General features: G+C 34.0%; 1 protein-coding gene across 1 annotated transcript in view; it reads right to left on the bottom strand.

Moving 5' to 3' along the window:
* Positions 1-647: 647 nt before the first annotated feature.
* LOC124365810 (tyrosine decarboxylase) overlaps positions 648-23,572 on the bottom strand; it is a 56,185-nt gene continuing 33,260 nt past the window's right edge. The window contains exons 7-11 of the mRNA XM_046821843.1: positions 16,080-16,245; positions 15,293-15,363; positions 13,776-13,996; positions 12,783-12,857; positions 648-1,812 (exon numbers count right to left, since the gene is read on the bottom strand). Of these exons, the coding sequence (XP_046677799.1) occupies positions 1,650-1,812; positions 12,783-12,857; positions 13,776-13,996; positions 15,293-15,363; positions 16,080-16,245 (696 nt within the window). The 3' untranslated portion in view covers positions 648-1,649. The remainder of the gene's footprint in view (positions 1,813-12,782; positions 12,858-13,775; positions 13,997-15,292; positions 15,364-16,079; positions 16,246-23,572) is intronic.

Here is a 23,572-nt window from a genome sequence, read left to right as displayed (position 1 = left end):
CAACTGAACTTAAAGTATCGTAGAAACTTTTATTTTGGGAAGTTAACTCTCAAGATTCAATTACCAGGACGATAAAACCTCTTCAAAAACTTCAACAGAGTAGAAAACTCAAATTATATCTTGGAGCTTTTCTATCAGTCATAATAAATTAAACAATTAGAAAGTCCTATTATGTATATTATTTCTCAGTATATACAACCAAAGTAAAAAAATATAAACGGGCACAATGTTTTTAGAAAGGAATTATTTCGAATATACGTTGTATTCTTTTTAGTAGTTGCCACGAAATAATCGATAACAGAGTAAGTGTATGTACAATGCTAAATTTGCTTGATTTTATCATTAAAACAGCTGTTTAGTTAACTAACTACAACAAAATTAAAATATTTTAAAAAAGGTTTTCTATTTGCAACTTATTTTGACGTTTACTGGACCTAACTCTTCAGTTGCTCGTGGGTTTCTAGTGTTTAGTAAAAATGTTTTATATAAAGTATTGTGATTAATTCAGGTATATACCTTGTGTTATTTTCATTTATTATTATTTTTGTGTGTTTTTTTTTGTGTTATTGGCCTATAACCCCAAATCGTGTGCGTCCTTGATATAAGGTTTTACAACTTTCTTATTTGGTCCAATAAAACAAAAAACAAAAAAAAAAAAAAAAAACACAGTATCACTGGATTTTGTGTAACACTTACCAAAATAGTTTTATTCCGCCATTTTTAATTTAGTAAAGTGAGCTCAGTCTGAATGTTTATGTTAAAATAATAAAATAAACGTTTGACTAAAGTTTAGTATTTTGGACAATCAAAGAGATAAAACATGTTTACAATAGTTTGCCAAATACATCAAATGGTGACCAATAATATATTGGGGTCTGAGCCATGGGATTATGAAATCCAACACATCACGATGACATTATTAAATATTACTAATATATGATTGGACTGTTTAAACGAAGTGATCCACCTTCAATCAGAATATGAGACTTTATAAGAATTGGAAGTTTTTACACACATATATTGTAAACATTTCTAAATATTATTAAAAACACTACTTTTTCAAATTGTTTATTTTTTTTGGACGAGGCATTTCGAAACCAAAGGTTTCATATTCAGGCAACTCCAAAAATAAATATTTACATATTGCTTGTTACAATTAATATTAAAATAACGTATGGTGTAAATATGCAAATATAAGAATTTTGGAAATATTTCACCCAGTATGAAAAATTAGATTCGAATACACTTTAATTTTTGAGTAAATTGAGATGAAAGAAAATTGGAATTTTCAATAGGATTCTCTTCACTGTTCATGAGTTTTTCTTTATTTCTGTTTATGTGAAGTGTTTCCCAAGCATTTAAGTTCATTGGTTTTGTTACTTCTTTTATTAATGTTAGATTTTTAATTGATGTTCTGTGCCCTGATTAAATACAGTGCTTGGGTACAACATATTTGTCAACTCTTCCATATTTTGTGTGTGATAAATCGTGAAATTATTTGAACAGAAAATATGACCACTATGGTCGTACTAGAGCTCCTCGAATCATTTATGTTTGTGCTTGAAGATAGAAAAATGAATTCGGTTTCCTTTTGATAAAATTTGGTTGTTAAACTTTTAAGGAACTCAAGAAAGTATCAGGATGCAGGTCTAGTCCTGCTTGCTTGGAGAAGAATCCCTCTTCCTGCACAGAATGGGAGAGCGCCTGGGGGACTCGTGATTTTCCGGGGACAGAGAGCTTGGGGAGGGGGAAGTGGCTCCGTGACTCTCTCGCCGGGTGTTGAGTCGCACCATGGTGTCCAAGTGGCGGAACCTAGAATAGAATTTGAATTTTAATCATCGAGAATTTACAAAGAAGGAGTCACATAAAGAACAATTTGTATATGTTCCCATGATAATGCGTGACAAATTACTTGCAAGAATTTTTTTATCTGCCTCTCCGCTGATTATAGACTTTAAACTGGTCTGTTAGAGCGGTTGTCACCACTTCCATTCCTAGATTCGTGAGTAAGAGATCTTTTCTGAGCTCCACCCAACCGTGATGACAGATAAGCACAACCTTGGGTCAGAAGACCTCAACGATCTCCAGGGAACATACACCACACTCTAGAAGTATCAGAACCCCATCTGGAGAATAGTGGGGTCGTAATAGTCACGTTCAACCCCACAAGTTATCAACGTCTTTCGGAATGTAACATTACATCCCCCAGGCAGACAGAAGAGGTAGACTTAAATAACGCTCAGCCAAATCCCACGGATGGTTATAAATCGTCATCGAAATAATTTTGATCAGTTTAGAACGGTTTTTTGAAAAATTTGAAGCCTACAGAATCTTTCTCAGTATATCTTAGGTAAATCGGATAGTTACGTATATGTAAATATGTCACATGTTAAAATTTCAAATGACTGCACTCAGTTTGTTGCCAAAATGTCCTTATTTTACAATTTACTTTTTGCCTCATGGTTAAGTATAAGACCAATGTAAAAGTGTTCGCTTAGGCTTAACCAAATAGCATGGAGTGACATATACGGATTTGATATTGTCTATATAAAAATGAAGCTGCAGACAAAATTCAAAATCTAATGTATCACTGTCAGTTTATGTATAACATATCGTTGACAAACAAGTCATTGGCTTAATGTTAATGTTAATAGATGTTATAATGAGGTATTTTTATAGTTTATAGTCATAACCTCTTAAGATCACTTCCCTGAATACAGAAAAAGTAAAAACTTGTTTTGATCAAACCGCAAAGAATTATAAGCATTTAAAGTAGGGCATTGTGTCAATCTGTAACCAGATCTAAATGAAAACTGAAGTAAAAACTGTGATTTTATGCATTAATCATGGCATGCGTTTTAATGATTAAGGGCGTCAAGGAGATTGTTGTCCATAAAATATAATTTAATAACATTGCAAGTTTTTTAATTAAGATTTTTAGGGAAAAATATTTTTATATTTAATGCAGGTTACTTACAACGGGTAACTTTCTCTACATACTGTAAGTAAGATTCATATCCTTATCTTCCTTCAACTGTTGCCGAACTAGTCCGAACTATAAGATCCCCAAAATTCTGTTTCAAATGGCTACCACTCCATTCCCAAAAGTGGAATAATAAAAACCTTGTGTTAAAAGAAAATTGGTTGTAGTGGCGCCCATATTGATTGCATTACCACAAGAACAATGTCAAAACTCATGCACTTTTACAACCTTATGTTTAGTCGTAGAAATATAGGAGATGGCTAAATTTTAAAGATTTAATAAACACGTATCCAATTGCTCTTTTTAATATTTGATATTTTTACTGGATATTCAGAAAAAAAAAATCACAAAGTTTTTTTACCTCATAATTTAAATACTAAAAAGAATAACTAAACTTCGCGAAAAAAACTAAAAAGATTTTGGAGCGTACTGGAAGATCTTCAAAATAAGTGAAAGTGCATAAGGTTTTAGGTTGTTCTTGAGGAGTTTCACTTAAGATTGTATCGCTACAGACGGATTTCAAAGATGTGGAACCAAAACTTTGCTTACATATTTATACATTATTACAATCAAAAATCGATTGCTCCAAATTAAGCAATCATTTTTACAATCAGTTCGTTTGGGAGGCGGATAATGAACCTCCGAGTTGTAATCCGGTGGTTGGAGCGGAAACGTGCCGTGCACAGGAAGCGATAATCAGCTTGTTGCAATCAGCTGGCTCAACTGATATCAGTGGGTTCGGCTGTTTATTGACGTCCCCGCGCACGTGTGTGCAATAACCGCACTGTTGTGAGCAGAACCGCAGCTTCTGCGTCACACCCGAGTTGAACGAGTTACGCAATATGATATTACGTGAAGTCGAGAGATTTCGTTTATGGAGGCTATCATCACACCCGACCTTCACCGCTCGGAACAGAACTTTGGTCTGTTGCACTAAGGTACAGTCATTAGTTATCTCAGTTGCTTACCTCAAATTTCAATCTGGATTAGTAACGCAGCTTGCTAATCGTGAAGTTCTGGGAAGTTTTGGGGGATGGAACCTGGATACCTTAGAGGAAAGAAGAGTCCAGGATCAATGCGTTTCCAGACGTTCAGTAAACAGTTTAATGGCTGAGCGTTAGCGAAGCCTATAACTTGAGGGGAAAAACTTCATATCTCCCAACTTTATATCGGGCTATCAGCTGGTATCTCTAGAACGAACTGACCTATAGACTTGAAGTATTGCATGAAGCTTCATTTCTATATAGGCAACATCGAGTTCGATGATAGTTTATGTCACTCTATGGGATTTCGCTGAGCGTTAGCGAAGTAATGTTCGAGATACAATAACTCGAGGGGTCGAAAAAACTTCATATCTCCCAACTTCATATCGGGCTATCAGCCGGTATCTCTAGAAAGAACTTACCTATAGACTTGAAGTATTGCATGAAGCTTCATTTCTATATAGGCAACATCGAGTTCGATGATATAGTATGTCACTCTATGGGATTTGGCTAAGCGTTAGCGAAGCCTATCACTCGAGGGGCCGGAAAAACTTCATATCTCCCAACTTCATATCGGGCTATCAGCCGGTATCTCTAGAAAGAACTTACCTATAGACTTGAAGTATTGCATGAAGCTTCATTTCTATATAGGCAACATCGAGTTCGATGATAGTATATTTCACTCTATGGGATTTGGCTGAACCTTAGCAAACGTTTTCACTCTGCTCTAATGAGTAACCGTGATAGCAACGACAAAATTGCAGAATACATAAATTTGAGTACGGTCATTTGACATTTTAACATATGGCATAGAAGTACATGCAATGAAGTTACTTTGTTCAAATGGTCGGTACAATTTTAGTTGCGTTGTATTCGTCCCTTTGTTGCTCTGGTTTATTTGTTTTCCGTGGGATTTTGCTCAGCGTCAGTTAGTGGTGTACAGAAAAGTCTATAACTGAAGGTGATATCTCAAGAATGAAATGATATATTAATTTGAAATGTTGCATGCAGATTATGTGAAACCTATTACACGCGACATGTGGCCTAACGTACTCTACCTTGTTTACAATAATCTCCAGATGTTTTGCGTGTAACTGGAATAAGCTAGTAAAATGTATACTATGTTATGTGAGTAAAATCATAATAGAAAAACTATGTGAATCAGGATGGGGTTTGCATTTCTTGTTTATCATGTCAAAGATTCTGTTACCCTAGAGGAGCAGTTTTTTCTCCTGGGACGTATTTTATAACCGTATCACCCTGGCGCGTATAGTCTTATTTTATTAGTAGCGTTAGTTATTTATTATTATTAATTACTACACAGCATTTCTGACACTTAATATTTGGGGTTGATTGTTTTCAACAAACTGTTTAATACTTTATATCAAAGTATAAGGAAATATTTAGACTTCAACAGAGGAACCTCTAATTGATATTTCACAGAGGTGTATCAATAACTTACTCACTTATAACTAGTGAATAAAAAAATCAAATTAATGTTCTGAAAACCGTATTATAAATATTAAAACATTTATTAGTTACAAGATTACCACTGTTGTAGTGTTAAAATCTTAACTTATTTTGTTATCCTTCAGTGACAACATTCAAAACAGTTCAAGTTTGCCGCCCGTTTTGTAAAGGAAACGCTCAAAAGACTAACAATGCGAGGGGAGCTATTACCATGCCCCCTCCACTTCCACTTCCTGCCCCCTCTTACCTTGGTAACAGCTCCAGTCAGAGGTGATTCAGAATTCTAAGCACATCAGTCTGCCAAAAACAGAGATACCATAAATGAATGAAATGGCTATGTGCAATTCATGATGATGCAAGAAGAGGATCTCTCAACAGTGTGATCATCGTATTGTGGCGTTGAAAATGTTCTACGAAACAGGCTAAGTCACAAAGGTTAATTTGGATGGAACCATACTCACAGGCGTATGTAGGATGACCTAATGGGGGGAGGGGTTACTACTGAAAAGTCTCCATATCTCCCAGTCATGCTGGGGTAAGGAAGCACCCTCCCCTCCCGGTATATGACAAATACTAATAATATTCAAAGTTGTAAATTTGACAGCCTTCTGAGAGCATTATTGGAATTATTATTACTGCTATAAAGTAAGTGAAAATTTAACCTTTTGAAGATCGTCGAATAACACATAAAAATTTCAAGAAAATGACGGATGTCTAGAAAAATTGCTATATCTTAAGAACTACTTGACTTCTTCCATGATGGCATCGCCTCCTTTAAAAGAACTTCCTAGAACAGCGTTACTCTCCTTAATCTCATTTTCGCAACATAGCATGCTGTTATTTATTAATTTATTTTTCAAAAATAGTGTATTATTATAGTTAAATTTTTGTTTGTTTGGATATTGTTATGTTATTGTTTCATTTTGTAACTGTTTTTATGTTATTGCTATCAAATATTTATTATTATGTTATAAAGTTTCAAATTATTTATTGCTATCCAATTATATAGTTTATATCGTTGTTATTATATTATTTATTAATATATTGTTGTTACGAGATATTATTTATTTCCATAACGTTGTTGATATGTTATTATTATTATCTCATTTACATTAAAATTATTATTATTGCTATGCTATTACTTCAAGTTATTCTGGTACTATAATCATCACTTTGGTCAACTGCTTTACTATTTATTATTCTAATCAGCTTTTGTTAATAATTTGTGTAATATTTGTATGTAATGGGTTTACATTCTCTAACTTTTACATAGAATTTATGCGTTATAAAATGGGCTTCCAGGATGTATATAATTTACTTGAAAATATAATCGAGTATTTGTATTACTTAAATAACATGTATTTTACAATTAAATGTTCTTTAATTTTAAACTATGCCATTTCTGATAAAAAGTATTGGGATATAAATCGATATGTGTTTTTATACAGCATAGATTTACTGTGCATACAACCACACAAATTTTGAGTCATACATAAATTAGTAATTGTGTGTTTTTTCTGCCGCTGAGCGGTTGACGCTCACTGAGTTAATTTAGTAGAGACATTCATTCCTGGTATTGAAACATAAAACATAAAAAAATAACATCAAGTTAGATATTATTTAAATAACCACGATATTTCTTTACTATCGTGGTTGACTTTGTGAACATCTGATTAAAAATATGTTATAAAATAAATGTAAATGGTTATTACATGTCTTTTGATATATCAGAAGTTCACCACCAAAGGGTTGAAAGTTCATTATTATATTCACAATGATAGTTGAAGCAATATCGGAAAATTGTCGCAGTAACAACGAGTAAAATGTAATCACTGTTATGAAACAAAATATTTTAAAATTGTAGAATTAGCAGCCTAGACTTTTTATACTTTTATTTTATTTTTGTTACTACTGCCACTATCAGCCTTCATTAACAACACAAGTCACTAATAAACGATTAGCGCCAACAACGAGAGCCATGAGAACTATGTTAAGACTATTACAAATTATCCTTTCACAGAGATAACCGATAGGCATTCATTCATAGCGATTTCTCGCTGTCTCTCGTCCGAAGAGGGGGAAGTGTGGAAGCGACAGGGTGTGTATAGTATTTTAAAACCCCAACGGGTTGAAAGTTGAATCGTCATTCCGAAAAAATTCCAAAGCAAGAATCTTGTATTTTACTATATGTCAGCTTTTACAGTTTAAATATCAAAACTGAGCAATGATAGGGTAAAACTATACAGTTGTTGGCACCTTTAGCTGCTAATATGATTAATTTTTATTCGTTTAAATTTTATCGGTTTATCACATTTTCTTTTAACTGTGGTACCAATTAAATCATTACAATAGACTATTGTGATCATCAAAATAACAACAACTTTCAAAATTTAAAAAAGATTTAATTTTAATGAATTTTATAAAAAGTAAAAACAATTTTACAGTTATTGGCACCCATTTTATAGTACTTGTCATAGCCAAGCATAGTTATTGGCACCCTATGCCAAGGACTAAAAAGTTAAATTGTAGACTTTGTATTATACTTCATAGTTCATCAATAAACTCATCATATCAACATATTTGAATGTTTTTACTGAATTTAAATAAAAACACAATAATTTAGGCCTTAATAATTTTGTACTACCCAATTGTTTACTGGTAGGGCCTTAATGTATTTGCTTAGGGCATTTTATAATAGGTTAAGATCACTATTAATAATATCGTTATTAAATTCAACACAAGTTGCACAGACAAACACAGGGTCCAACTCATCAAATTCAGAATCAATTGGCAACATTCTTTATGATAAATCTTATCACACAGATCACATTCAAAATATGTTGTCTTTTAATGTTCGAACCGCACGTGTAGCATAACCCACCCAGCTTTACTTCATTCCCTAAGTTTTTCATTAAAACATTTGGTTTGTTGACACTCTTTTGCAAAGTCCAATTTCTGTCCATTTTTCTTCTTTTACAACATTATTAGCAAACTGTTTTATATTCCTTCTTAGGTGGCTTTGCTATGTTTTTTGAAGTTCCACATTTCTTCATCTTTGTCATGTTTTGTGTCTGCCTTTTCTGGTTTTCTTTTTTAATTTTATTATCTTCGCGGGTTTTTTTTCCTTTCTGACTTCTTTCTCTCCTCTTCAGCCTTCTTTTCCATTTTTTCCTCAAAGATGGATTTCCATTTTTTTGATGTAATGACAAAGGGAACTCTCTCCGTCTCCCTTTTTCCTTTCCTTTTTGGCGTTTCCGGCCACAATAGTATTTCTGCTATTGTGGATTGCGATGACTGTGGATTTTCAAGAGGGGTTTTGTTAGGTTGTGTAGTTGTTGAGTAGCACTTTTGGTTTTCCATTGACTTAGTAGGTGTTGCATAGCTGTGGTCCATTCCAAAAGGATTTTCATTTTTTAGGACTTCATGGCTTGTGGATGGAAGTGCATTTGCGTTATTTTCTGTTGGTATATCAATAATTACATTAGTCTGATCACAATTTTCACTTTCACTCCTCTTGAATTCATCCCACACCCTATAGAGTGTATAAAAGAGGGGGGGTGTTCTGTATTTTTGTTGACCTCAGAATCGATGTTAACAAATTTGTCAAGGATTTCATCGCTACAATTCCTTCAAACTGTTTCAAGGGTGATGGTTTGGTTGGGTGTGCTGCTCTTGTCAACTATTTTACGTTCTTTTCCAAGACACTTTGAAAAGTCTATGGCATCCGATTTCCATGGATAAAAGCCACAAGCCTTAAATCCATTCTTTAGGGTTTCGGGTTTTATCGCTTCTACGACTTCCTTTAAAAAGGGGTGCAACGCATTCCCTGGTGACTGCCTCCGTAGGATGATTTTTTCTATATTTCATCAAAGCTTGCTTCCAGCCAGCTTTTATTGGTCGAAATGCAGCAACGTCTGCAGGTTGCAAAATACGTGTTGCATTTGGATACAAAGCTACTAAAATTATCTGTAGCTCACTGCACAGGGTACTCAATTGATATGATAAATGACTCTTATGCCCATCCACGAATAAGATTTACAGGCAAAGTAACCTTATTTTCTATCAAATAAGTGTTGAAGACATTGCCTATATACTCATAAAAAAGCTCAGCTTTCATCCAGCCATTATCACTGTGGCCGATGCCCCAATCGTCTGGGACAGAATTAACAAATAGCAAATGGCAACGTTGGTAGGGATAGATAAGCATAGGTGGAACAACTTTACCAGACGCTGAAAATGTAAACATAGCAGTAACCGCAGACTTCGCCTTTCCTTTGTCTATTTCATATACATTTTTGGAACCAAGTGGAGCTAAAACCTTTGAATTTTTCGAGCACATTTGAAAATTTGTTTCGTCTCCATTGAATATTCTGTCCGGGTTTTTTTTAAAATGTCCAAAACATTTTCTTCGCTGAGAACACTCTCAATATTGCTGAACCAATTCTTAATGTCCATTTCACTTACACAAGAACTAGCTGCCGTGACTGCTTCTGCGGTGCGTTGTGTAATTTTAGGGTGGCGATGAAGGAAGGCCTGATACCAACCAATACCAGGTAGGCTTTCTTTAAACGGGTTTGGTCTATTGTTCTGAGTCAAAAATTCCTGCACACTCAGCTGAATATCTTCTTTTCTTCTCGGAAATCCTTTTTTTACTGCAATCGATTATCCATTTTTCAAGCAGATCTTCCTCTTCTTTGCTTAATATTGGCGGGGGGCCTCGCTCAGCCCTACTAAACTTTGAGCTTAATCGGAACTGGATTGTCGCACGAGGAATTCCATATTTCTTTGAAGCCGCTTTTTTTCGATAGCAATCCATTTTTTACATCATTCAATGCTGGTTGAAGAGCCTCAGGCTTATACCGCTCTTTTGGCATCCTTGGCAGATTTAAAATCTGGAAAAAACATCGAGATATTAGGCATATTGTAAAGGAAGAGGCTATATTGCTTGGAGATGTATACTTGAATTAAAAATTAAAAAAACCTGGAAAAATTACATGGAAATACATAATTAATTAATGTGATTCTTCTGAGGGCTCAGTAATTGGCATGCCAATAACTATATCTTGACCCAGTGCCAAGTACTGTGTTGTTACAGTTATTGGCATGCCAGGTCATAACAAAAAACACCATGCCAACTACTGTAAAATGTTATATTAATTAGAATTTGATTGGTTATTTAACATTCACATAATATCTTTGGTAACACTAACATAAAAAATGCATTAAGTTTTAAATCTGTTAAAATTGCAGTAGTTGGCACCCAGTGCCAACAACTAAAAAAGCACATTTTACATTAGTTGGCACCCCCATAGTTCTTTTAATTTGAGGTTATGTACATTGAAAACACCCTGATTAGATCTACATTACCTCAACATAGAAGGGTAACTTAAATAATTAACAACAATTGTGTGGTGTGCTAGCTAAGACAGAGTTTGTGTAGCAACATTCTTAACAATTTATTAAGCAGATTTTTACATACCTTTTAATATTGTAGATCAGCTCACTTAACCTTATAATCTTGAAGCTGAGACCACTAAAACCACATGGCAAACTCTACTGGTATTACAGTAACCTAGCAGAGGAACCCAGTTTGGCCAACCTAAATGTTATTAAACTGAAAATTCCCACGGGGTGACAACTACTGTAGCAGTGCCAATAATTGTCTGGTTTACCCTACTCGTACATTGTTCGACTACGATTAAATTTGCAGTTAAACGCAAATTAAAATTATAATGAATATTTGTATCAATGAGAGGTGGAGGAAGGATTAAAACTACCTAAACCTCCCCCCCCCCGGATACGCCTATGACCATACTGATACGGGCAGTTGTTGAAATAGTTATAACTTGTGTAACCATTAGGTCACTTTACGTTTTCTTGAATCTATCAAACTAAACTTAGTTACCAGTAAAGCGAATTTCACGATTGGATTAGCGTCAATGGAAAGTCGTCGTACCACCGCTCCAGCAATCACTTCCTAGAAGTAGCCAGCCTCTGGTTGAGAGAAACAAGCGATTACTAGAGGCGTTGCAAGACGTATGGCAAATTATCGCCCTATCAGTACGTGACCTCTACGTCATAAGTAGGGCAACCGCGCCGGCCAAGTGAGGTAGACTGACGCGGGATTCCCAGAACTCTCGAAATAAACCGAGGCTTATCTACAGGATGACGTAGTCCAGCCTCTTCTGGAGCCCGAAGGCCACATCCGGCTGAATATCGACGGGCCATTGTCCTCTCGAGTTCTCCGGTCACCGTGAATCAACTCACGATGCTTGCAGTGTTCCGCGAACAGATGTAAGAGCTTTGCTGCACATGGAAAGTTTTAAAGATTGAATTATCCAGGGTAAATCCCGACCAGTTCCGTCTCTTTTGTTACACGAGTGTTATAAGTCAGAAGGGAGGACAATTGAAAGGATGAAAAGAGTTTGGTCATCATCCAATTACACTGAATTTTACAGTTAAAGTTATACTAAAGACTGGCATTTGCAAACGGTGACGAGTAAAAAAAGTAGACATAGGTATGGAAGGACGTGATTTCAAATGTGAAAGAAATTCTCCATACAATATACGACAGCTTCAATTGTATAAATGAATAACACATCTAATGCTAAAAATTGTGACACAGAAAGAGTAATCGCTCAATAGCCTTCTGTGGAGTGAAAGGATCAGGTAACTCAGGTAGTATACTAATATTTGAATGGTTACAATTAAAGTTATTAAACGCAACTCTAGCGTTAGCACTAACCGTAATAATCCTCTAGACCTCAGCACCCCTCGTCGTATTATTATCCTTATTATCTATTTGTTATCTCCTGCGTAACTAATGCTGTCAAAGATAATAGGCTTTTAAAATGAAGTACTTTTGTCTATTACAATGATTGTGATAATGACTATACAAATACATACACTAATGTTCATCTTGTGAGCCTTAGCATATTTTATTGCTTTTTATACTAACTGATTTAACGAAATTTAGTACACAAATAACCAATGACGAGTACTCAGCAGAATGGAGTGCATTAACGCCATTGAAATCTCTTAGGCAGATTGAACATGATCTTTTTAAGAAATTAGGTTAGTGGATATGTTTTGGACTAGAATTTATCTCTGGACTTCACCTCTAATGAATGCTGAATAAAAGACTTGTAACGTTTCAGATCAAATGCTACGCCCATGATTTAGCGAATGAAGTTAATAAAAGGTGATAGAAAGAGATGGATTGAGAGAGAATAGGTCCGACTAAACTTCCTGTAGTGTTGCCAACTATCATAACCTCCAGGGATTACTTAGAGCGGTTTTAGCCGTATTTAAAAACCCATAGAACCACCCAGTTTTTTAGTTCTCACCTGACTGGGACTTTGCTACTGCCTTCCTCCAAGTTGTTGAACAAGAACGCCAGCGGCCAACTTATCCACGAGGCTCTGAAACATAGCAGGTTGTCAACAAATTGTAAGATGATCCAAGGACGCAGCCAGCGAGGGGGTTCAAGGGGTCTTGACCCCCCAAACTTTCTTCTTTTTAACTACTTTGTTAGTAGCCGATTCTTATTATTTAAATAATTCATTATTTAAATAATAATAATAAATAAATAAAACATGTACAGCTGAAAGATTGTTCAAAGAAACGAGTTAAGAACTTTTTAAGGAACAAAATGGGGCCTTAATCTCTGTCCACTACGGGAAAATATCAGTTGTCTGGACCCCCCCAAATTTTTTCATGGCTACGTTCTTGAGACTATCACGAACTTTATAAGATGAGTTTTGAGAGAAAAGTGCATCTTCTTCTCCCTGCTTCTGCTCGGCCATATAAAAAACATTAAAACTTCATAGACCATTGGCGAAAGAGAAGATGAGTATAGTTGGGAAAATTCCTCTGTAATTGTTGTATTATCTGGTAAATAAATAACTTCAACATTTGTATAGATGTGTAATTATGTCAATAAATAATATCCTATTGAAATATTTAAAAATACAAGTTCAAATCTAAAAAATTAGGCAGCCCTGACCAATATGGCCCTTTGATGGTTGTTGCATTTATGACCAGTACCAACATCAGGGAGTAGCTGGTGTTCAGCTGCAATATGGCAATATCACCTCCAATGCCATGTGACTAATTTGGTGTAGCCTGCACTTGTCAATAGATATTTTGGTCAGATCAAAGATTTCCAACAAAATTTTACTCAAAGACTTTCTACAGCTTTCAAACGCCCCATATAGTTTGTTATCAGTATTGGGCTGTTGTGGTTGTGGACTTATCAACGAACTGAGGCCTATTATTACCCAACATGTAGCACCAATAATTAAATGCCCAATGACTAATTTAGAACCCCAGATACTCACAAGGGTGTATTGATCTCCACCCCATTCTCCGGGCAAGCCTCGAGCTCATCCTCCTCGTCCTGGACGTGGCTGCCGTGCCGGCGAGCTCCAGGCAGGGCTTTGGCAATCTTCGGGTTGTAGAGCTTCGGGTCCGACACCATCCTCACGAAGAATGACCGCTTGTACGCCAAGTTCTCCTTCTTCTTGCGCTCCACCAAGTCGAATACCTCGTCGGATGTTTCCTAGAATATTAAACACACTTGATTGGGCGAAACTTTCTTAAACTCTTTGCGATACATAGAAATAACTACAAAGGTCACATAGATTCAGCAGGGGTACAATCTAGTATGAATGTCTCCATGGACAATAATGTAAAACTGGTTTTAGGGCTTTATAAAATCTGTTACAATTGTTAGAATTGTTAACTTTGCCAGGCCATATCTGATTAAGATATCGAAGGGGTTTTGGACTAAAAATACAATAACCTAATACACTTAAACGTTAAGTCAGTAATTATTCTGCAAATGATTTAGATACCTAAGGGGTTTTAACTAAAAGTAGAATAACCTAATGCACTTAAACGTTAAGTCAGTAATTATTCTGCAAATGATTTAGATACCTAAGGGGTTTTAACTAAAAGTTGAATAACCTAATACACTTAAACATTAATTCAGTAATTATTATGCAAATTTTAGTTTTAATATCCATTTTAACTCGATATGGAAATACGAGAAAACTGTAAATTAATTAATAGTACCAGAATATAAACATTATCACAAACTTTCATTACCGCATTTACAATCAATACTTATATTTCAGCAACTGCTTCAATATAACTCTGCTTACAGTATTAGTGCACCTAATAATTTGATCGCTGTAATATCATCTTCCCAAGGTCCTGTTTAGAGCCTTAACTTCATATGTATCTCGCATTATCTTAAATAGAAACATTAATAAAATATTTCCCCAGAAAATCCAACATTTGCTGTGATTGGTTATAATGAATTGTATAGTTATAAAACTTACGATAAGCTACATAAAATGGCAACCAAAGAGAAAGCAACATTCCCATAGATGTCACTGACCAGACTGATGAAAACGAGATGATCTTGTTAAATGTTTGAAATGTATAGTCACATTTTCAAAGCAGTGTGTGAAAACCTTTTGAATCACCTTTAAATTGTTTATATATCCAAAGAATAGAACCACAATTGCCCAAAATTACTTGAAACTGTGGATGATGTCGCAAATCAAAACTTTGCTAAGAACTCACGAAAGATCTTGGTTTTCGAGAACCCTTAAGTTACGTTTATGATTTATTGTTCAACTGTTTGTGAAGGCCAATGTGTTATTATTACCAGAGCCTGAATTAAAATAACAATATGAAACGGTATTTATTATTTGAAAATTAGTTGAAACTTTAACTGCTGTATCAAGGTAATCAACAAAACACTTTCCTCGTCCTTCCAGGAAAGTATTTAAAGTTCTTCATCACCACTTTGCATAACTACAATACAGGAATATATTGCTGCGCATACCTGTTCCTTCTCCACATTCATCGTTTCCATTAGCTCGGATGCGAATTCTGTGATGATCTGCCATGCCCTTACTGGAAAAAGAAACTGTTGTAAATAAAAAAAAAAAAAAAAAAAAAAAAAAAAAAAAAAAAAAAAAAACAATTACAATATAACAAGTCAACGATTTCTAATGATTAAAGATTTTAATTTTGGATGTTAAGAACCTATACAGTTTTGATAAAGTTTTTCAATGTGATTAAAGTAAGACTTTCATATCCAGTGGTAAAGAGTGTATACACATGTCATGACAGTAAATAAGCCAGAAAATAAAATATTTTCAACCCTGGAATCTGGAGCTATATTCGCCTGAAGAGATCGAACATGACCAGATTCCAGGATTCAAGTCTGTAACACCATCAGGTTCCAGACGCTGGATTCAGAGGAAGGTAAACTGGAGCTAAACTCAACAATCATATTAAATAAACCCTTCCCACCATGGCTATGTTGTGTATAAAACATTTATTTCACTCTTTCATGTCAGATATTTCATTTAAAAATATGAGTTGATCTTTTATTTAGAAACATTGTTTTTGTACTTTGTAGTGACAAGAAACAGTCCTATAATTTTTTCATTACCGAGAATCAAACTCTTTTCACTGTATAGCATGCGATAAAAGTTCTTTCTGCAAGGCAGTTTTAAGTTTTTTACGTAGGTATGTTGGTGATGGGCTAAATGAGGGTTCCAGTATTATCTGCAGCATCCATTATTATTAAAAAACGTTAAACGACCTCTTCAGGTTTATCTTACCAACGTCTTCATCCGTGGCATTCTGGGCGACCGCGCAGAACCGGATGACATACTTGTCGTTGACGTTGGCGGGGACCATGTGCATCTTTCCGGAGGCGTTGATGTTGCTGAGCAGCTTCTCGTTGAGTTTGTCAGAGCCTCTGAGGCGGAAACAGACCAGCCCCAGCTGCAAATGTAAGTGATGAGTAAAGAGAAGTAACCCTTTTGAATAAGCCGGAAGAAGTAGTTATAACTAAGTAAAATTTAATAATCCACTTTAAAATTTAGAAACATCTTTAAGCCTTTGAGGACAAAAGTTGCTGTAAGAATATACACTTATACATATCACATCACGCGGGAATCTGATGAACTAAGGGAAAGGTGAACTGGAACTAAACGCAACATCCACATTGAATCAACACTTCCCACTATAGCTACGTTATGTGTAGAAAACTGCACCTGATTAATAATGAATGGAAGTAGTATTTTGTAGACTTGGTGTCTCTGATGCCGAAACGATATAAAGAGTTCATTTTGAGCTTTTTCCTTGCCAATTTTGTTGGATCTCTTTAGTCGAACAAGACTCCAGATTCTAGGAATCAAGTCTGAGACTGCGACACATTCACAGAATTTGCACTAAGAGAAAGGTGAACTGGAGCTAAACTCAACATTCACGTACACATTAGTTGTAACAACGCAGATTTGGTTTAGTTACAAATAATCAGAAATTATTTACGGTTTAGTTGTATACTTACATAATTCTAACCGGCCACCATCTTATAACCTTAAAAGTTATCGAAAATAAGTAAGAATATATGTAGCTTTAAACTGCGTGATAACTTTTAGAGAACTTTTATTTGTGTTCTTACTACTCGAGATTAAAATTTTACACAAATGTGAATGGTCGTCATATTAAAACGTCTTACTGGGTAAGACTGGCTAACAAACTCAGTCAAACTATGTGTAAGTACGGATTCTGAACCAAGTTTAGCCCGCTATCTGGACATCTTACGAGATATAATAGACACGTAAGAATAAAGAAACTGCAATTTATAAATCACTCTTATTTTGTACTATAGTGAACAATAACTATTACTTTTCCAAAAGTTAAGTGGCTGCTGTCTTGAAACCTTAAGAGATATAACATGTTAAGGAATAAAACTTATTGATAATTACCTAATATGTTGAAAAATTTGTCATTTTGGTTCTATGTTGGAGATTACTTTTGATTGAAAGCAAACCTCCAAATGTTTCATTGGTTAAGAGTGCCTAACGAACTCGCCCAAGCCATGTACAAATACTGCCTCTCTACTAGGTTTAGTCTAGATCTATTAAAAATTACGGCAGTTATCATGTTCACAAGTTCGCGTAGTTTTTCATTGTTTGATAGTTATGGATTTGGAGTTTTGAGAGTAATACCGGGAGAAAATAAAAACACTATTCCAAAATTTCCATCATAAAGGTTGATTTTTGTGGTAACTACCTGATATATTTCTAACAAAAAGTTAGGCACTTTTGTGTTCATTCTGAAGCAGCTGTTTTAATTTTCTCTAGACCCATACATAAAAGAGGTTTAAATTGTTTTTAAGTTTATTCGCCCGTAATATTGAAACGATATGACGTAACAAACAGGCCAACGAACTTAACACATACATTTATAAGATACATTTTTGAATCAATTTTCACCTTTTTGGGCTTTTTTAGAACCGTTATCATTTTCACAAGTAGTTTTATATATAATTATTTATATATAAATTTTGAAACGGAAGGTAGTTTTAATCTCTGGGAGTCATAACTAGTGGATTAATGCAGAAATTGCTAGCAACTGCCACTATAAAAACAATTGCAATATACTAACTGTTTAAACAATCTACCTAAAGAATAGAAAAGTTAGGAGGATCAGAAAAGTTGTGATAATGTGATGTAGGTAATGATCCTGATGATTTAATAGATGTGGAACCAGAGATAAAAACAAGAAGGATTACTATACGAAGAGAAAGAATACAAATGTAAAATAAAAATAGAACATTATCAACGAACGATATAAGAGGAGTCAAAATGGAACGAAGAGTAAACACTGTGGCCAGTAGTATGTGAGCATTTAAGTATGAATTTAAATAAATAAGATTAAAGAAGTAACATTTCATTTTTATACATGAAACGTATACACGCTACGAAGCGAATGAAGAAACAAGTTATTAGAAAAAGATTTTTGTGATCTTGTTTCTTGTATTGGGTAAGAAATCAATAAATCCTACATTTTCAAGAGATTGATTTCTAAGCGTTTGAAACAAATTGTTTCATCACTAGTGGCATATAAAAGTCATTTTTTTAGTACATTAAATCACTAAAAAATGTACTAGGAGAAAGGAGCGCAGCGTGACCTTAGAGCTCAATTGTTCTTTCCTACGCTTTATTTGTTGGGGATTCCCGCTCAGTAGTTCTGCCAGCTTGCCTCTTCAAGGGGTCTGGACTCTTGAATGGGGTCAAGTGGATAACTCTTCTACTTCAACTTGATGCCACTATGACTTCTCCTTACTGATGGATCACATTCTAGAAAAAGATTAATACGTGTTTCTCGCAACCCTGGCGAGTTCCATAATATTTTAAACCAAGCCTCTCCAGATGCACTTGACTTGTAAGGAAGTCCGTCAACATTTTAAATTGCTTATGCCAAGTTTTATAAGATTTTAAGCTCGCCAATATACACAGTTCCTGAGCACTTCTTTTGGTTATCTTTGCTCCGAATTACTGTTCGTAGAGTCTACTCTTTCTCTGAGAATTACTCTGTCTCTGAGTCATTTCAATGTGGCATTCCCCCAGTATCCCGTTCATGTCCTTAGGCGTGTACACTAATATGACGTTAAGTCAAATGCAAGTTTATTGTAACTCAGTTGATCAAGTACGCAACCAGTAATGTTTGTAATTATCTTAAATTTTTTCTCCTAGACTTGGTTAGTTGTGGATATATTTGGAGTTAATACAATTAGTTACTTTTACAGAATAAGTTGAACAAACCAACATAACAAATAGTTTTTAATGGTTTAATAATGAATTGAGTGTTCTAAATTCGTAAATCACGTAATATAAGTTGAACAAATGATATTTGTAATAAAACATCCATGTCATCCAGTAATTTATGTTTCTTCATACACTACAAATTTAATCTATGTAGTAAAATCGTCCTACTATAAAAAATATTGTTTATTGCTTAAATATAAGTATTGTGCAAATATATTTTGTTATGTATAAAACATGAGGTCGATAATATTGTAGTATTTTCTTTGTTAACTTTTATTCGACATTAACGAAAATTAGGTACCAAACTCATAGTTTTTTTGCTTACTTTTTTACAATACAAAACTCTCTTGTCGTTTCAGTGTTAGTGTTTTTTAAAACCTGGAATTTTGAAACTAGATAAATTATATCCTTTACTTTTAGTTTTAAGTGAGGTTGTATTATGAGACAAATAACCATACCAAGCAATAATACTGTCAGAGCGTTTATGAACTAGTTCTAATATACAGAAATATAGACGAACACCACTTTAGAATCCAAAATTATAGAAAATGTTGGGTTTATTCATTTTGGTGTATGGAAGCACCTCCTGAAGTTTGGCTCAATGTCACGAGAACACAAAATGAATATATGCTTGCGCGTGTGTGTATTCGCGTTAATATATACATATATACATTCAAACTTGGTACTGGGAGTCGGGAAAATAATATAGCGGCAGGTTTGAATAAATAAAAAAAAATTATTATGGCTGTCGTAGATACTATTATTTAGCTGAGATCAAACACTGTTTACAAAAGACAAAATAATGGTTTTAAAATCAAAGAGCTGCTTATTGACTCAGATATTAATTGGTATTGAAGTATTGAATGCTAAAATATAGTGATAAAGTTATCTCGCTCAAAATCTATAGTTTGGGCAAAGTTCCTGAAATCCTCTATCCCAATAAAAAGGTTTATCCAAAGCCGCTATATACAATTTCCCGTAAAAAGGTTTTCTTATATGAAGGCTAAGTAGCATTTGATATAATGTTAAATCCAAAACTAACGTAGTTTAAGAACAAGTAGATCGTCATTGTGGATTGTTAGATACCCGACACTAATTGATCTTCATAATGACCGAAATTGTCTATGTTACATAAGAATTATAGGGCATGGATGAGGATGTAACTTCTACATGAATTTTGCTCGTTGGATAATTCCAGGATAAAATGCCTTGAGATATTAAAGTGTTTTATTCGGTTGATGAGTTCATAATGAGCCGCTGGAAATTTTGAAAGACGCTGGATCTGAAGGATGGGACATTTATAGGAGTGAATATGTGTATATTTAAATTACCAAATATTTAATGAATATGTGTTTGCTGCACAATATGAAACTGAGTCCAATAAATTATTTTTATATAAAAAACTCATTTTTGACCCTTTGGATTTTCAATGAATAAACAAACAAAATAAATGATCTCTATCAAAGAGAATTCCTTGATTACACAACAAAGGAAGACCATTAAACACGGCATACTACTTATCATTGAGTTGTCAGACTCTTATCTGCAGAGTTTTCTATCATTCCCTCTGTTTAGTCAAGTTATCCTGTCCCATCTTCTATAATTATGTGCATGCAAATACATGTTCAGCAACATGTACGACCTTGGACAACTCACGTATTCACGCACACATACGTCGAATCCTCTCCGTGTGCGCTTCATTACGAGGATCTGGCCAGCACATCATCACGGACGGACAGATAATGACCGTGGGATAAATTATCACCCCGATCAACTTGTCTGGCGAGTTCCCTCTCAGCGGTCCAGCAGCTTCTTATTGTGTAGTGGTAGACATCGCGCCAATTTGGGAAGCTTACAGGAATGAAATAATCTCTTTTGTTTCACGATCACTATGGTAGTTTTCTTTGACTTCTTGCAAATTCAATAAAGGTACTGTTCATAATATACAAATACGAGCGTGAAAATTATAAATTTCTAGAATAGTGAATGGGACGTATAGACCGTTATTAAAAGAGACTACGTCAATCAATAATAAAAAAAATCATACAGAATCCGGTTATACATTTATTTCATTACAAGGATAGTTATACATTATATATATATATATATATATATATATATATATATATATATATATATATATATATAAAGTGTGAGTTAAAAGTATGAATTCATTCTGTTTAGTTTTTAATGGATAAAGATAGATGAATGGAACTCGGGACACCTTTCTAGGAAATAAAATTGAAAATTTTAGTCACTGTTACAACTTTTCTCATTTCGGATTTTGGGGAACAGCTCAAAATATTTAAATGTAAATACCCATTAAATTTTCTCACTTAAAAGTACAAAATGGCATCTCATTGAAGTTAAAAACATGGATGGATCCAAGGGTCAAGTCTGTGGCCTGTCCGTGGTCTTGATCTCCAACAGTTGGTCGTTTGTCCATCTAATAATTATTTCCATTCACTTACTTCATCTAGATACATTCTCACTTTAGTTTTATTTTTCATTCTATGAAACATTATTTTTTACTTTATTTTATTTAACTTTTTTTACTTAATAAGATATAACAACATTTGGTTTGAAATACCAATCAAGTACTTTGTGGTGACTCGTTCTCACGCACAGGCTTTAGTAGCCCATGTGAGAATATTTCTCAAATAATTAAATTAGAAAAATATAAATTTATTTTTACACAATATACGTTAAAACCCAAATATTTATGGTAATTGTATATTTTTAGACAATGAATATATTAATATAATTATATCATTTGTAATTTTTTCTGGAGAATAAACGATTTTTGATTTGATTTTGATTTTGTGACAGTTTCAGATTTCAGACGCTGTACTAAGGTGAACTTGTTATATAATTTACTCCATGTAAACATAACTAGATCATCTGTTATTTTTAAAGAAGATATTAAGTAATTGTTTATACATTCTGATTGAATATTTAAGGTTATCTAGTTGAATTTTGTTGGAACCCTCCAAGTGATAGCGGCTCGGACCGAGCCGTTAGGGACCGCGTCTGAATCGATAACGGCTCAGTCCGAGCCGTTTGTGAAAAACGACGTAAAATAATAACTAGTATCGGAATTCAGCTATATTTTATAATAAACGGTTTAGAAAGAGTTCCTTTACTTGGTACTCTATGTCGTATATTTTCAAGCAGATACAAATAAACATTATATGGAACATGATGATGAAAAGTACATTTTTTGGCAGTTTTTTATTTGTTTATGCTGGTGAAAAACATATTCAAAATCAATTTTCATGTAAATATAAATTACAAGTGTTATACATCTTTGTGTTCAAACTTAAATTGTGAATCTTTTGTATATAATAAATTTCAAATATTAGGCTATGGAAATTGTGAAAAATAGCCTCAAAAATATAATTTTTGTTGGAAAAAGTTTTTTTTTTCAAGGTTATTAGTAAAATAATACAATAAAACATTTTTTTGATAAGTTTTTCTTTATCATTACCATTTAGTACATATTATAGTGAACATTTAAATATATAATATGTTATATTTCGATATATTTGATATGTTTTATGAATTAAAACAAAAAACACTGCGCATCATCATAAAAAGGCCTATCACTGTAGAGTAATATGAGTATCACTTGGAGGGTTTTAAAGCCTTAGTTTGTAAAAAGGTTTTCTTAGTTTCATTACAGAACTGAACTCCAGAGTGGTTTGTTACAGATTTGTGTAAAAACTCTTTAATATGAGTGTAATTTATTTATTATAAAATTGACAAAGATTGGCAAATATATAGAGGTAAATATTGTTGCAGGAATTGAATTACACAATCATTTCATTTTTTATTACTGGTGGGGATTGCCATTTCCTGTCCGTATCATACATACTAATAATGATAAAAATTTTAAATTACTTAATTTTATTACATCATTTATCAAGGTGCGTTTAGCAGGAAAAAAAAACTACAAAAGAAAACAATTGGAATTTACTCTTGAAATGTGAGACCAATTTAAATTTAAATGTGGTGCATGCAGTTAATTCAAAGGTAATAACCCTAGTATATACTGCACTGGTGTTAACTTAGATGTTGAGTCATTTATGGTAATATGAATTTTCAATCGAATTGTAAAGGTTTATTAGGAACACCACAGTGATCTGGAATTCGGACTATGTTCAATTCATTTCAAGAACCCATTTTCGTAAACCATTGCACGGATAGGGCAATACTTTACAAATCTGCAAATAATCAACCTATGTAATCATCTTGCATTTCCTTGAGTACTTCAATAAGAACCATTGTCTACAGTGGGCACCCAAATAAGGCAAAGAACAAAAGAAACAAATCTTCTGACCCTTTCGTGGTGCTATTTGCAACGGGACATTAGTCTTTCAGACAGGCGAACACGGTAATTCGAGGAAAAAAGTTACAATATTCTCGCAACCTGTCATTAGCAATTATGACAATCACGATCTCAAGGTCATTACCGTTAACCGGAAGATGATTTC

This window comes from Homalodisca vitripennis, chromosome 7, assembly GCF_021130785.1.
Source record: "Homalodisca vitripennis isolate AUS2020 chromosome 7, UT_GWSS_2.1, whole genome shotgun sequence".
Lineage (NCBI taxonomy): Eukaryota > Metazoa > Arthropoda > Insecta > Hemiptera > Cicadellidae > Homalodisca > Homalodisca vitripennis.
Note: the sequence above shows the minus strand (reverse complement) of the source record. Positions and strands in the feature narration are given on the sequence as shown.